At 33.2% G+C, this 14,225-nt stretch overlaps 2 protein-coding genes across 5 annotated transcripts; both read right to left on the bottom strand.

Annotated features, from left to right (window-relative positions):
• Positions 1 to 3,110: 3,110 nt before the first annotated feature.
• LOC134257943 (sodium-dependent glucose transporter 1B-like) lies at positions 3,111 to 12,200 on the bottom strand. 4 transcript variants are annotated; one of them, XM_062740524.1, is made up of 6 exons: positions 12,040 to 12,200; positions 11,861 to 11,929; positions 11,422 to 11,532; positions 5,305 to 5,415; positions 4,647 to 4,938; positions 3,111 to 4,536 (listed from the first exon to the last, which is right to left on the bottom strand). In XM_062740524.1, the coding sequence occupies exons 3-6, from the start codon at positions 11,422 to 11,424 to the stop codon at positions 3,440 to 3,442; spliced, it is 1,503 nt and encodes a 500-aa protein (XP_062596508.1). In that variant the 5' UTR covers positions 11,425 to 11,532; positions 11,861 to 11,929; positions 12,040 to 12,200; the 3' UTR covers positions 3,111 to 3,439. The 4 variants fall into 4 exon arrangements, with proteins under 4 accessions (XP_062596508.1, XP_062596507.1, XP_062596510.1 ...); XM_062740523.1 differs by lacking the exon at positions 11,861 to 11,929; XM_062740526.1 differs by lacking the exons at positions 5,305 to 5,415; positions 11,861 to 11,929 and having other exon boundaries at positions 11,405 to 11,532.
• On the bottom strand, positions 7,707 to 9,868 carry LOC134257932 (sodium-dependent glucose transporter 1B-like). Its single transcript, XM_062740502.1, has 3 exons — positions 9,394 to 9,868; positions 8,958 to 9,249; positions 7,707 to 8,846 (listed from the first exon to the last, which is right to left on the bottom strand). Exons 1-3 carry the CDS (start codon positions 9,499 to 9,501, stop codon positions 7,780 to 7,782), a joined length of 1,467 nt encoding a protein of 488 aa, XP_062596486.1. The 5' UTR covers positions 9,502 to 9,868; the 3' UTR covers positions 7,707 to 7,779.
• Positions 12,201 to 14,225: the final 2,025 nt, after the last annotated feature.

The raw sequence follows: 14,225 nt of genomic DNA, 5'->3' as shown, positions 1-14,225 counted from the left end.
TGTCATGTACATAAAATTTTATACAAAATATTGATACGAAGTAGAAAATAAATTTTGGTGAAGTATATAATAGCTCAGCTAATTTTTGAAGATTGGGAAAATATTTCGTAGTTGTAGTCGTAAGAAAACTCAAAAAGGGGCCTCTTATTTTTCTTAGATTTTCAATTTAATTATGAACGATATGGCGATAACGTACAGTATTCAATATCAAAGTCTGTAAAATTAAATTAACCTTTATTAATTTCAAAGTTGACAAAATTATTTTACAGAAAAAAACACAAGAACGACTGTTTCATAATCGCAACATGAAATACAACAAAGTTGGAAACCAAAAAAACTATAACCTTAATTAATTGTAACCAATTTTGTCATAATCAGAAACAGTTTTCTTACATTTTTTTCAGAGTTTGAAAAACAGGAAACTTGATCAAATACAGCAAACAAGATCAAAAACTGAAAGTAAAAGAGTAAACTGAAAAATGGATTATACATTTCGATGATTTTTTAGGCTTCGTTCAATATTAATCGACTGTCATTGTGTCTGACGTCAGTGGGTGGGGACTATGAAATTCGTTTTTAATGTTTTCTGTATTTTAAAGTTGTTATTGTTGTTGTTTGTTTGTTTTTTTTAACAAGATCCTCAATTTCGATTTACCTTATATATAATTTTACATAGACAGGTAAAAACTAAACAGTCGCGTATACCGTTTATTGTACACTCAACAAGACTTTTTAAGTGTTCACTCTAATAAATGTATTTATTTGAAAACTACAAGATAGAATGATATGATATTTTCAAATTATTATAATCAATTAGTTGTTCAAAGATTGATTATCACCGATGTAAAACCAATGTGCCGTGACGCAGCATAAAAACAATAAATCTGTACTTTACGGCACGTGATTTGCATAATACGCAACCTTTTTGTGATCAACCTGTTTAACTAAAAACAAAACATTGGCAAAATGACCATTGAGAAAAGAGAGTTGTTGGTGATATCTGGATCATACTTGCACCACGTTTTACTCACTTTTATTTAAGTGCTTATTTGTCGTTGAAATTACTTTTAAAAATTAACAACCAGTATAAAAACCAATATATACACATTTTATAAAGGTTGTGCATCATTTTCATCGCCAACTTATCACAATTTGAAAGCTTTGGACAAAATTTAACCAAACCGGAATTATCTAAATTTTGGTCTGAGCCTAAGGTTTCGTGCCACAACCAGGTTAAAAGAGTGATACATTGTCCTGGAACAATTTTAGAAAGGCTAAAACAAACAACTCCAATGCTATGAAAATGATAAGAAATTGGTGCTCGTGGCAGTCTAATATCAGCTCATCAGTCTGAATCATCCTTAAAGCGTATACGTACGTGCTAAACGTCCAAGAATATTGGCCAAAAAGGCCTCTGTGTGATGATCCACTGCAAAATACCCGGATATGTGTCCCATTAAACACATTTGGAATTTGTAATGTCAAAGTCCACCCCCCTCCTCACAATTTCAACTGTTTAGAAAATCCATGCAGAAGGTGTGGCACCAGATGGGCCAATCTCCTATTCAGGGGTATATGGTATCAATTGAAAAAGGATGTCTTGCAGTAATTAAAGCGAGAGATGGTCTTACTCCATAGAGATTGTTTTATGTGAATTTTCATTTTGAGGGTACAGTTGTACATCATGTCCTTGACACTTTGCTTAAAATTCTACGAGATACTTATATGAAATTTACAAAAAATCGAACTGAAATATGCATCATTAAACATTAATTGAAGAATTATTTATTTTATGCATTTGTTCTTTAAAACTTAAAAAAAAATGTTAGGTGAACACTCGGAAGTTTGGATCAGTGTATATATAAGGTTGATAAATAATTTTCTGTAACCGGTTACTCGCGTGTTTTTCCGATCGGTTCTCAGACAAGCATTTTATGAAAAAAAGATTAAAATAAAAAAAAAAATACTGGTATATCTTCACTTTTGTCTACTGTTCTTTGTCAAATACATATTAAGATACACGATTTAATTGCTGGTATAATTTAAGCTTAGAGTGATTTATGTTGTTAAAATTACATTCGAGATTTTTTTTTCAATCATACCGAGTTAAGGCTATGTACGTACTTTATATCAGCTAAAATATGGTTCCGGGTTGCTTAACTACATACATTTCTTATTCAATTTATAACAGATGGTACCTTGAATTATCTCAGGGCCTTCATTTCTCAAAAAATATTTCAGTGAACATCCGAAATTTACCTGATAACTAAAGTTTCACATTGACGCATATGAGATTGTATGCTCTTTTGCATACTACCCGAAGCTGTTTTATTGAATTGAAGACCGAAAAAGCACCAGCTGTTTATCTGAACCACATCTATATCAATAGGAAAAACATGACCATTTCTTCTTCAAAATAAATTTAGAGATGCACTTTACAAGAAGAAATGTATCTTTAAGTAATTTGCGAATATTGGCATGGTTTATGAAGCCTTAGGGAGTTACAACAATTTGAAACCAGAATTTAAGGTAAATTTGCGATACCTCTAATTTAAAACACGCTTTTATAGAGACAATGGTCATCTAGTTGGTTCATTTTAGGATAGAATTTTACTAAATAATTTTATAGAAATTGGTGAAAAAAATTGTACAGGCTTTTTCGATACTAAATCATATATCATATATCAGGTATTCTCTTTATACTTTAAACTCACCTCCCAAAAATCTACCTTATTCAACTTCTGTCTAAGAACATGAAAATAATGAAAATTATCCAAACTGAATTAAAGGTATGGGTCGATGTACTGTATTTCACTGAAATTAGCTTTCCCTGAAAATTTTATTTATAACTATGATTTACATCTTCAATAAACGAATTCTTTATTACGAATAATAAAAAATAATCAGAATTGCACAATTTCATAAAAGAAACTAATGCATTTATCTAATTATTTCATTATCTCACAGTTTTCATATGATACAAATCAGAGGTATAAAAAACCACGCGAATCATGGAAATTTCAGCAATCACACAATCCATTTCATTCAGAAATAAATCCAAAGCATTGCTAAAATTGTGATAACTATCAACAGAATAACAATGCTGTATAAGGGTATATTTTTCCTTTTTAATCAAATGAAAGTTCGATTTACAAAGAAAACAAACTAGTGCAAACAAGTACATGTTTATGAAAGTGTAAGCACACTTTAAAATAGAACATACAATTCAACTTGTGTACCGGGTAATATGAATATAAAGCAGTAACACAGTATTTCACTAAAACAATACAAATCAGGGAGCAGATTAAACAGGGGCCACTAAAAATATGCGAGTTGGCTTATTCTTAAATATTACAACAAAATTCTTCAAAGGATATATTTTGTTTTCATTAATTTTTATTCAAACTCATTGACCATATTAGGTGTCAATCCTTTGACTCTATAGATTGTAAACATCTTTCTGCTTTTTTTCATTAAATGCTTCTTTAACACTTGGTTTTTCTTCCTCCATTTCCACAGTCTCTACCACTCCTTTTACTTCGTCTTGAAAACGATGCCCCTTTCCCCAAGTGGAGAAGTGCATTATGAATACTAAAACAAACATTGAAATTCCATAGGCCTGCATAACATAAAAGAAAGAAAGAGGGCCGTTGTTCTTGTAGAAATATCCAATGATCCACATGTAGCAAACACCACCTAACGCTCCTCCTAAAAGGAGAAAAGTTATTCCAAGTCCAGACAAATGAATGTGAAAATCGCCCCACCCTACACCGGACGGAAAGCAAGGAGCAATAAAAAAGGCCATCGGTTGTGTTAAAATCCAGAGCATAATGGAGCTGTCATCAGCAAAGATGTTCAGCAATATCGCTGATACTAAGGCTCCCGTTCCTTCTATTAGAATGATAATTCGAATTGGAATCCATCGTGCAGCAATGAATCCAGCGAAACGCCCAAGAGCAAAACTAATCCAAAAAGAACTATTTATCAGAGATGCCTCATTACCGTCGAACTTGTTGTAATCAATAGCAAAACTGCGGATGAATTTTCCATAAACACGCTCACCTCCAACAGCATTGAAAAAGAAAAGGAAAAGAAGTCCTAAAATATGGACGCCAAAGAGGCGATTTCCATTTGCACAGGTTGCAGGGTCAATGATGTCACGAATCGTTGGTGGGGTAAACGAATTCATCTTTGAATAAATGACTTTTGTATTCCTTGACCATTGCCCACAAAATTGGTAATAATAAAACACAACTGACAACCCTATAGTAATTATAGCAACAATCAAATATGCCCACTCTATTCTGGACTCCTTTAGATATTCTTTTAAGAGAGAGTCATTGATATATGTCTGTGTAGATAAAAGAACGGTTGATACATTGGAAGAATTTTGTGCTGTTGATGTCCTAGGAACTGCTAAGAACGGATTTGCTATCTGTGGAACGATGAAGGATCCGATCCCAAACCCTAAGTGTAAAACAAAAAGAGGAGAGGATGCCTTTTCCCGCCAAATTTCTAGAACAAGCTTTTGTCCAACTAAAAATACAAATATATTTAGCATTAAGTTAAAAAGAATTGACATATCATCGGAAACAAAATTCAATATGTGCAGGACTGGAAATTCATATAAAAAAATAATTAAATACCAATGTTAAGTATTCCTTCGAATGTTCCCTGCATTACAAATAGAAACCACATGAGACCGATACTTTGAGAAAATGGGAGAACAATAGTTGCTGTACCCATCAGGTCAAGGCTGGTCGCTAGCATCAGATCGCAGTAGGGGTCAAGTTTGTCGACAAACAAGCCCCCCATTGCACTTCCTATAAAGTATCCACCACTTCGACCGGAAACAGCTCTTGATACTTCCTCATAGTCAAGGTCAACCCGGAGCTTCAGGTCTTTCAGTGTTGGTCCGGCAATTTCAATACAGAGTCCCTAGGTATAACACAAATATATCAATATAAAAATATTAGCTAGAAAGGAAAACATTTGATAAAAAAAATAGCAAGATCCATGATAGTTAAAGTCATAAAACAAATCAAGTAATCGTGCGCATATGGTTAGAACATCTTTAAAATATTTTTTTGTAATCTCCAGACTCAGAATGAAAAAAAAAAAGGATAGGTAAGTACCTGATGGGGGTATATTTTTCTCGGAAAATTCCGACAAGATACGGGGGAGGGGAGTAAAATTAAAACTACCGTTTCCTAGAAGTTTTGAGTTTGTATTTTAAGCCAATCGGTCGGGAGAGAGCAAACAAATAATTTTTTAAAGATGGCCTTGTAGTTTTTTGTTACTTACGATGCATATCCATATAGAGACTAGGAAGACAGTCTTAATAATTTTTTGTGTCTTGGATGGCCCTGTATGTGCCATCTTAGGTTCACGTTCATCAGATACAGACATGTTATCCTATAATTTGAAAGTTAATGTCCAACATATATCATTTAAATAAAAGGCATAACAATTTTTTAATCAACGATCCTGAATGATAAAATTTACCTGCCTTTTAGGCAAAACAAGCTTTGTATTGAAATATTATCAAAACACTTATATTTTGGTTCTTAAAATTAAAAGTTATAAAGAAAATTAGGTTTTTTTCTGATTAATTGTGCATGAGACCTCAAAATCAGGCATGATGAGGAATACATACTGACTTTTATTTAAAACTTCAGAAATAATACCAAACTTTCAAAGAAGAGACCAATACTCCACAATGTTCACCAGAAAGCACTGCATTTGGATAAAAATATTTATGAAAGTTTTTTTTTCTCTGGTCTGAACCTATTAAATAACATCTTATTTAATTTTTTTTTGGCTTCTACCTAACCCAATAGATCCATGTTTTGGACTAACGCATCTGACTACGTAGTTTGCTATTAAGTTGATATGATTAATCGTGCCCCATCATTTCTGTGCATTTACCATTATAATAATTTTATGACAAACGAGTTCACTTTCCTGTTTATATTTTTATGGTACCCTTATGATAGAGCGGTTGCTTCGTTATCGGGAGGTCACTGTTTAGATTGTCGTGTGAAGCATCGCTTCAACCTTAAACATAAGTTGTGAATGTTCCTTCGAGAAGCACTTGGAATAAAGGTTAAAGTAAGCAGGGTATACCCACTCCTCCATGGCACCTGATCCAACATACAATGTTTTATAGGTCTTTTGTCGCTTTGATTCATATTGTTAAATGAACTTTTGAGCTTGAATATAGATCCTTGCCTCTATAAATTTTTCACGAGACCTTGAAAAACAAGATTCAGTGTCGTTGAAGGCGTAGGGGAGATAAAAATTAAAAACCTCACTGCTTAATGACTTTGAATGCCTAGCATAGGTCAAAATTTAAAGCCCTTTCATTATCTCGTAACAGACGTAAAAGAAAAAAAGTTACATCAATCAATTGACCAATCCTTATTTATGTAGAAATATTCTGTCTCACGTTCATATGGTGTTGATGTCTCCAAAACAATGTGATGACCAAGAGTTGTGTGCGATCAATATGTTACACGAAACAGGCTCCTGATAGATAAGTCGATGTTTCAGGAATTTTGATAACTTCTTGAAACGTGAACATTTCATAAATTTTATTGTTGTTATAGTTGCCCTCATTGGTGTATCATCCAATTTCTAGAATTATGATATGTTTTTTATGGTAATTTTGACTGTGGAATATTCTGTCGATAAACACTAATGCCCACTGCGATGATGACAAAGTGACCGGGGATGAATACTCCTTATAGGCACCTGATCTCACCATTGAAATTTCCAGGGGTCCGTGTTTCATGCGCCGTTCATATTTTTGTTTTGTTTGCTTTTATGTTTAATTTGAGATGGATCACTGTTTGTTATGTACCAGCTTTTTTACATGCAAATCATATTAATATGATCAATAAGAATTCTTCTGTTTTCCTCTTTATTCTATTTACAAGTTTAATCATCTAGTATGGTTCCACTTTAGACCTTAACCCTTGGAGCCAAGGTTTTGTAAAAAAGAAAATATTCTACACTATATTATGAAGCTTGCACTTTAAAGCACTAATCATCACTAATCAGAAATTTTCCTTTAAAATTTCCTTTGAAAAATGTTTTTCCTCACTTTGGCACTAGCCTTGCCACAAGTCCCCCGACCACATATTAATGTCAATAATGACTTATTTTAACCTAACTATTTCCCTTTGCAAATCTTCAAACTAACTGTCGCGACATCTTATTGCCGGGTTCGGGTGAAATGAACATAGAAAATAGAATCTACAGATGTCAAGAACATCAACGACCTTTGCAAGATTGTTTCGAAAAAAAAATATGGTAACTGGGAACCTGATGGAACAGGTTTATATGCAAAAGTATTACATGAATACTGGAAAACATATAGGATATTTTGCTTTGTTTGAGAGGCAATGTTACTGTCGCTGATGTAACTTCCAGATCACCATTGTTAACCACTGGAATTTTGAAGAAATTTCAATTTAACTAGAAAATTTTAATAAATACTCTTTTCGGTCCAGGTGCTTTTTGGAAGATTTATTTATCAAGGAAAGATATAGTTACATGTATTTTTATCTTGCGGATAAAGAGGTGCAGATTTTTCATGTCTTGGTGGGTAAATTATTTTTATTGAATTGTGAAAAGAAAATATTTCACTAAGGGTGCCCTTTGAGAATGTAAAGTTTTTATTGCTATAGTAAACATAAAACAATTAATGAAAACAATCTTTATTGATAATGATAAGAATTCTTCAAAATGATAATAATTATTGGATTTTGCTTATAATTATAATTTCTCACTATGCAACTTCTCATCAAATTTAAGATTCACGGCTTTTGGATCCACAGCCTCTACCTCGACTTCTTTTGTCTCCTTTATAAATCGATGCCCTTTACCCCAGGTCGAGAAATGCATTATGAAAGCCAGGACACACATTATAATCCCATAGGCCAGTATAGTGCGAAAGAAAGAAAGAGGACCGTTGTTCTCATACAAGTACCCTATGATCCACATGTAGCAAACACCACCTAACGCTCCTCCTAAAAGGAGAAAAGTTATTCCAACTCCAGACATATGAATATGAAAATCGCCCCATCCAACACCGGACGGAAAACAAGGGGCAATGAAGAAGGCCATTGGCTGCGTTAGGACCCATAGCATCGTAGTGCTGTCCTCTGCAAATATGTTGAGAAGAACCGCGGAGACCATTGCTCCTGTTGCCTCTATCAAAACAATAATCCGAATGGAAATCCAGTTTGCAGCAACAAATCCAGAAAAACGCCCAATAGCAAAACTAATCCAGAAGGAGCTGTTCATCAGAGATGCCTCATCTCCGTCTAGTTTGTTGTGGTCAATAGCGAAACTGCGAATGAATTTACCATAAACTCGTTCACCGCCAGTACAATTAAAAAAGAAAAGAAAGAGAAGTCCCAGGACGTGTATACCAAACAGACGATTCCCATTTGCACATGTTGCAGGATCAATTATTTCGCGGATTGTTAGCTGAGCATCCGTATCACTTTTAGATTTACTGGCTTGAGTATTCCTTGACCATTTACCGCAGAACTGGTAGTAATAAAACACAAATGAAACCCCTACGGCAATTAAAGCAACGATGAGGTATGCCCACTCTATTCTGGACTCCCTCAGTAATTCGGTTGTCTCCGTTGTTGATATAGGTACGACCGTGGTGATGTTAGTGGCATTCGCTGCGGCGCTGGGTTTAAGGACAGCTAGAAAAGGATTTGCAATCTGTGGAACGATAAAGGACCCAATTCCAAATCCAAAGTGTAAAAGAAAAAGAGGAGATGACGCTTTTTCTTGCCAAATTTCCAGAATAAGCTTTTGACCAGCTGCAATTATAAAATCATAAATAATCAGTTTGTGTCAATGAGAGTTTAAAAAATCTTTAGATGACATTATATGATTGGTTAAGCCAAAGTATAACTCTTTTATGACTGTACCTATATTGATCACTCCTTCAAATGTGCCTTGCATAACAAAAAGGAACCACATCAAGCCGATATTTTCAGAATGTGGAGCTACAATAGTAGCTGTTCCCATTAGGTCCAGACAAATAGCCAGCACTAGGTCACAGAGAGGATCGAGTTTATCCACAATAAACCCTCCCATTGCAGCTCCAATAAAGAACCCGATACTTCGACCGGAAACAGCTCTCGATACCTCTTCATAGTCCAGATGTGCACGAAGTTTAAGGTCTTTCAGTGTTGGTCCAGTTATTTCCAAATTTAGACCCTATATATCGAAAAAAAATTACTGGATTAAAACAAGAATACATTTACCATTATTAGCGTAAACGACTATTTACTACATGTGTTCTTATTGCATAAAATGGGAGATCAATGTTCAAAATAAAGTCGTCATTTTTCTTTCACTTACTATACAGATCCATATAAAAACCAAAAAGCCAGTCTTGACGACTTTCTGTGCAGTTGATGGTCCAGTTGGGCTTTGCGTTTCAGGTTCTTGTTTTTCTTTCGAGGCCATCCTTTCAATTGGTTGTATTAAATCGAACGTTCATCACTTTAAAGATTTAATTTGGTGAGAACTTCGATGATAAGAGAAAATTTATCGAGGTCAATTTAAATGAAATATGTTCGTCGGGAGGCAGTTTTGATAGATTCTCTTGACATCTCGAAATTCCCGAGATCTTGATAAACTGTATTCTTAGTTTCGGTGTGTACATAGGTAATGTATTAAGGAGATAATATAGATAAAACTTAGAAACCAAAAACTGCATTATATATACACACTTTGTTCAACATGGATGTTTAGTGATAAAAGCTATCTTTACCGCACTTCTATTCATATCTACTGAATTACCAGTACTTAGTTTCTTTGAATAAAATCTGATGCAAAAAACATACATTTTTTGTATTGTATGCTATGGTAGCAACGAAGGACAACGAAAATTTCAATATTTTGACCATGTTAAATTGCTATCTTTACTTGAGAAAGTGAGAAAATTACGGTATCCGGGTGACGGGTTTGAAAAGTACCCTAAACGCATTTCCAAAGCTTAAATTGATCTACCAACATAATATACATATTTGAGGAGTTAAACAAGAAGTAACAATGTTTTGCAGGGTAATAATTTCACAAATCTTGTCAGTAATTGACTACCTTCAAAGGTAGGACGTGTTCAGAAGGACTGATCGAGATGGTTTGCTCGGGTAGAAGCTTAAAGAGCCGAGGAATAGAACGAAAAAAAGTATCGAAAGTAAACAAGTAGGTCCCTGCCACCCTTAAAACGCCCAATAGCATTAAGGGCATGAGCTACAACATCAATGTAATGCAATCTTCAAAAGTCTTATTGACCCCTGGACATCAAGCAGTCAAACTGTTGGCATAATTGAAATAAGCTTTAAGCTTCCTACCAATTTTATGAATTTCAGGCCCCCTGGATCAGGGGTTCTGATGGTAGGGCGGGGCTCTAATGATTATATAGAAAAATGCATTAATTCCTTGAAAATCTTCTCATCTGCTCTTGGATATTAATCGGATGATTTAAGTAAATAGTTTTGATGAGTACCTCTTCCAAAATTGTGAATAACTTGACCCCTGGGTTATGGGGTATGGTGTGGTGCATGGTGGTGGTGGGGGGGGGGGGCACTAATAATTGTATAAATACATGTACTGAAGTTTTAAAATCTGCACAGAAAGAAATAACAGGTTAATTAAACTAGTGTGCCTCGAAAAACGTTTGTCGTGATTAGTAAACTTTCAATTTACTGACTAAGCTAGTGAGAAGTGGAGAGGGGTCGTATAGATACTTACTAGTGAAAGTTACTTTTAAATTCTAGATTGACTAATCTTATCTAGTAAATCCACCCAATACCCAGTAAAACTACTTTTAAGGTAGTGATCGTATGGACAGTAAATTTACTAGTCTTCTTAGTGACTTTAACTAGTTATTTTTTCAGTGCATGCTCTTTGGTATTATCTTTATTTTCGCGTAATTCCGCGAGTCTAACTGTAACTGTTCGCAAAAAAATTATCCCCGCATATATTTCTATTGGTAATATCACGATGGAAAAAAAAATCAAAATGTGCTAATTATTGTCATATACAAATTTTAATTGAAAAAATCAAATTTTTGTAGAGGACAGTAAGGATTACTAGTTTATATACAACAGCTTGTGAATAATAATAGAAAGCTATATCTCGCGAAAAGAAGTTACAAAAACAACGTTATCTACAGTTCTCACATCTCAATCCAATCTTCCTCTGGACTTAAAACAAAATAACAGCTTATATATGATGTACATACCAATGTAATAGCATGATGAGCGAATTTAGAGAAAATTATAGGATTACTCACAGATGTTATTGTAGGACGTGTTCGTATTATATTAATTGCCATATAGTTTCAGTAATTATGCTCACATACATGTATTCATCACCTACCATGAAGCTTCGTCTTAGAGTTAATCAACGAGATGTGTAGTCATGTAAAGTCAAGTGCTGTTACATTCAGTGTCTCCAACTTAGGAGTAGGATTTCGGCCTTCCAATCGATCTATATATAAATACAGAGCCTTATTAATGAAAATATACTTCGCAAATAGATCTTCATATTCGTCTTACTTCATATATGTAACAATTTTCCGATGATTTTGCTTATTTTTGTGAAAAAGAGCTGAGAACAGCATTAATGAGAAACATGTAACCTTGTGCACTAAAATCATGTAAATGGACACTTGGAAAACTGTTAACAAAGCATAAGAAATCTATTTCATCAGACTACATCATATGATTTTTTAAAAAAGCATGTGATCATATGGTTTTTGCTAAAGTGATATTGAGCATATCTTTGAAAATTAAGAAAGTCGAGGTTTTTAAATGACCTCTATAAAAATTGCACATACTTTCGAGGCCACTGGTTGCATGTAATTTCTACTGTGTAATACATTATGCTGTAATATTGAAAAATAATAAACATATATTTTATTTTTTTAATTTCACGAAATACCTCTCTTTCAAATAAGAAAATAAGTTAAATAAAGTTTTCATAAACAGAATTTACCTTTTTTGCAATCTGTAGTCCAGATCTTGTTGCAACGAAAAAAATAAGTATCTCCGAAAAATGGGACAACTCTCGATGTTTGTTAATAGCTGCTGTAGATATATACTTATAATTACAGGAATAAAGACTTCACTGTCGTAAACCTTCATTTATCATTAGTGTAGACGGGGAAATTGTCAAAATGCTCTGCAGCGAAAATCCTCATTCAAGAATTCAACGTTGTTTGGAGTCGTCTCTCTTTCTTCATTCTCCTCTAAGATAACCTTTTTCTCATATTTAACAATATTTCTTGCGTTACCAAAAACCGAACATGTAATTAGCAGTTTGGAGTTTGGTGTTTACTTTGTTCGAAATAGCTTGTCCAGGGCATGTAGCGAGTAGGGAAATGATCGTCAAGTACAGGGTCTATACATGTATAGCTAAAATGACAATTTTGTTGTTCAGGACTGTAGCTATATGGGTCATTTTCAAAAAAAAGTTCACTTTTTTTGTCTTTTGATCAAAATAATAGGAAAAATATTCTTTAGAGTGAAATTTTTTCCCGTTGGTGAATATACATGGTCATACAGCTTATAAGTTATTTTATGATCATCTCCCAGGTGTTTTATAAAAAATATTCTATGCATTTAAGGTATGTCACTCGTCAGCTTTTTGGAAAAGTTCACGCAGAACCTCTTACATCAAAACTATTTATCAAAATTCAATTTTTATAACATATTCAAATTGTTAATGATTTAACATTCAACGAGAAAACTGCTCAAAAAGCTACAAAGAAAGCAAGAAGCAAGAATATTAAATATAGGTCTTAATTTATATTTTTCGATCAAGTTTTACACCTTCCTTCAACAAACTTTGCCAAAAATAATGATATGTCAAATTAGTTAAGATAAAATTTACACCATTTTTCGCCTGAAAATCACATATTTTGACCAATATTTCAAAATTAACATCACTGACCCCAACTTTTTCTTTCATTATTTTAAAGTACTGGATACTTGCGACTGAACAGCACTTAAGCCGTAAAAAGCTTGATTTAAGAAAAAAATTTATTGCCTATTTAGTTTTTCAACACCCCAAATATGTTACTTTTTAGTGCAAAAAGGTAACAAAATAATTTACGCGCATTAATTTGCAAGATTTGTTTAATGATAAATATTATTCAAACTATTTTACGTCAAATAAAATAAAATTTATTGCCATGGTTACATCTGATTAATTATGATAAGAGTTAAAATAATTAACCAAGTAAAATTTAACAGTAAACCATGTCACATTAAAAGAAATTTTATAACGCGCTTAGTTAAATGATAGGGAAAATATTACCCTGTGTAGATATGTACAAATTTTACACCTCTTATTAATTGAATTCATTCACAGATTAATTTAATATGGGTGTTTTACTTATGCCGCCCACTAAATACTAGTATTGTGCATTTAACATTCCGGAAGTGACATGTCCTACCAGTTAATGTCATTCTTGTTACCAAAAAGAAAATGTTAAAATAAAAGTTATCTCACTTTCCTAGGAACTGTTTTCGCGATCCTCAATATATCATCATTTTCTGTTGTCTCAAGTTTATGAGCGCCATGATTTGAAAGTGAATAAAGAAAGGGTTCAAAGGTCGATAAGTTTGTCTTAATGGTAGTGTATAATGAAAATATGCCCTATGTGTTACCTTAATAATATGCAAGTACTCTTTAAATTTTTTATTCTGCTAGAACAATTAGATGAACTAAGTTACAAAGAAATAGTTTCAATGTCTCGATGATGCATAAAGAGTACATTATACTAAATAACGGGTGATTTATATGAGAAACGTCCATCCTGTTACTGTCATTCCTGTTACCATTAACATGGTAACAGTACGGAAAACTGGACTTCATTTCTTGAGTTTTAACAATAAAAAAATTACTTTTATTTTTCTAAGTAATACCTGGTAAAAGTTTAATAACACATGTTAAAAAACTTCGTAAATCATATTGAAATATGTTTGTGCTTCAAATAGTGCCATTATAACTTAAACATGCACTCCTGTAACAGAATGGACAGAAATTGTAACAGGAGGGACAAATTATCCTGGTATTTATATACCTATTTAAGTTTTGTCATTTGTTTTTCTTTAAATTAAAATTTACAGCTCTTTTTATGAAAGTAACAGGAAGGACATTAAAGTTAAAATGACTAA

This window comes from Saccostrea cucullata, unplaced genomic scaffold (genome assembly GCF_032062105.1).
Source record: "Saccostrea cucullata isolate Sc308-1 unplaced genomic scaffold, CSIRO_AGI_Scuc_v1 ctg800, whole genome shotgun sequence".
Classification (NCBI taxonomy): domain Eukaryota; kingdom Metazoa; phylum Mollusca; class Bivalvia; order Ostreida; family Ostreidae; genus Saccostrea; species Saccostrea cuccullata.
Note: the sequence above shows the minus strand (reverse complement) of the source record. Positions and strands in the feature narration are given on the sequence as shown.

Excerpts from the sequence above, each read along its gene's own strand:
- LOC134257943 (XM_062740524.1), bottom strand. Across the intron at positions 4,939-5,304 it reads TCTCTATATGGATATGCATC|GGACTCTGTATTGAAATTGC; the intron begins GTAAGTAACAAA and ends TGTTATACCTAG. Across the intron at positions 4,537-4,646 it reads CGAAGGAATACTTAACATTG|TTGGACAAAAGCTTGTTCTA; the intron begins GTATTTAATTAT and ends TTGTATTTTTAG.
- LOC134257932 (XM_062740502.1), bottom strand. The coding sequence starts at position 9,501 with ATGGCCTCGAAAGAAAAACAAGAACCTGAAACGCAAAGCCCAACTGGA. Across the intron at positions 9,250-9,393 it reads TTTTTATATGGATCTGTATA|GGTCTAAATTTGGAAATAAC; the intron begins GTAAGTGAAAGA and ends TTCGATATATAG. Across the intron at positions 8,847-8,957 it reads TGAAGGAGTGATCAATATAG|CTGGTCAAAAGCTTATTCTG; the intron begins GTACAGTCATAA and ends TTATAATTGCAG.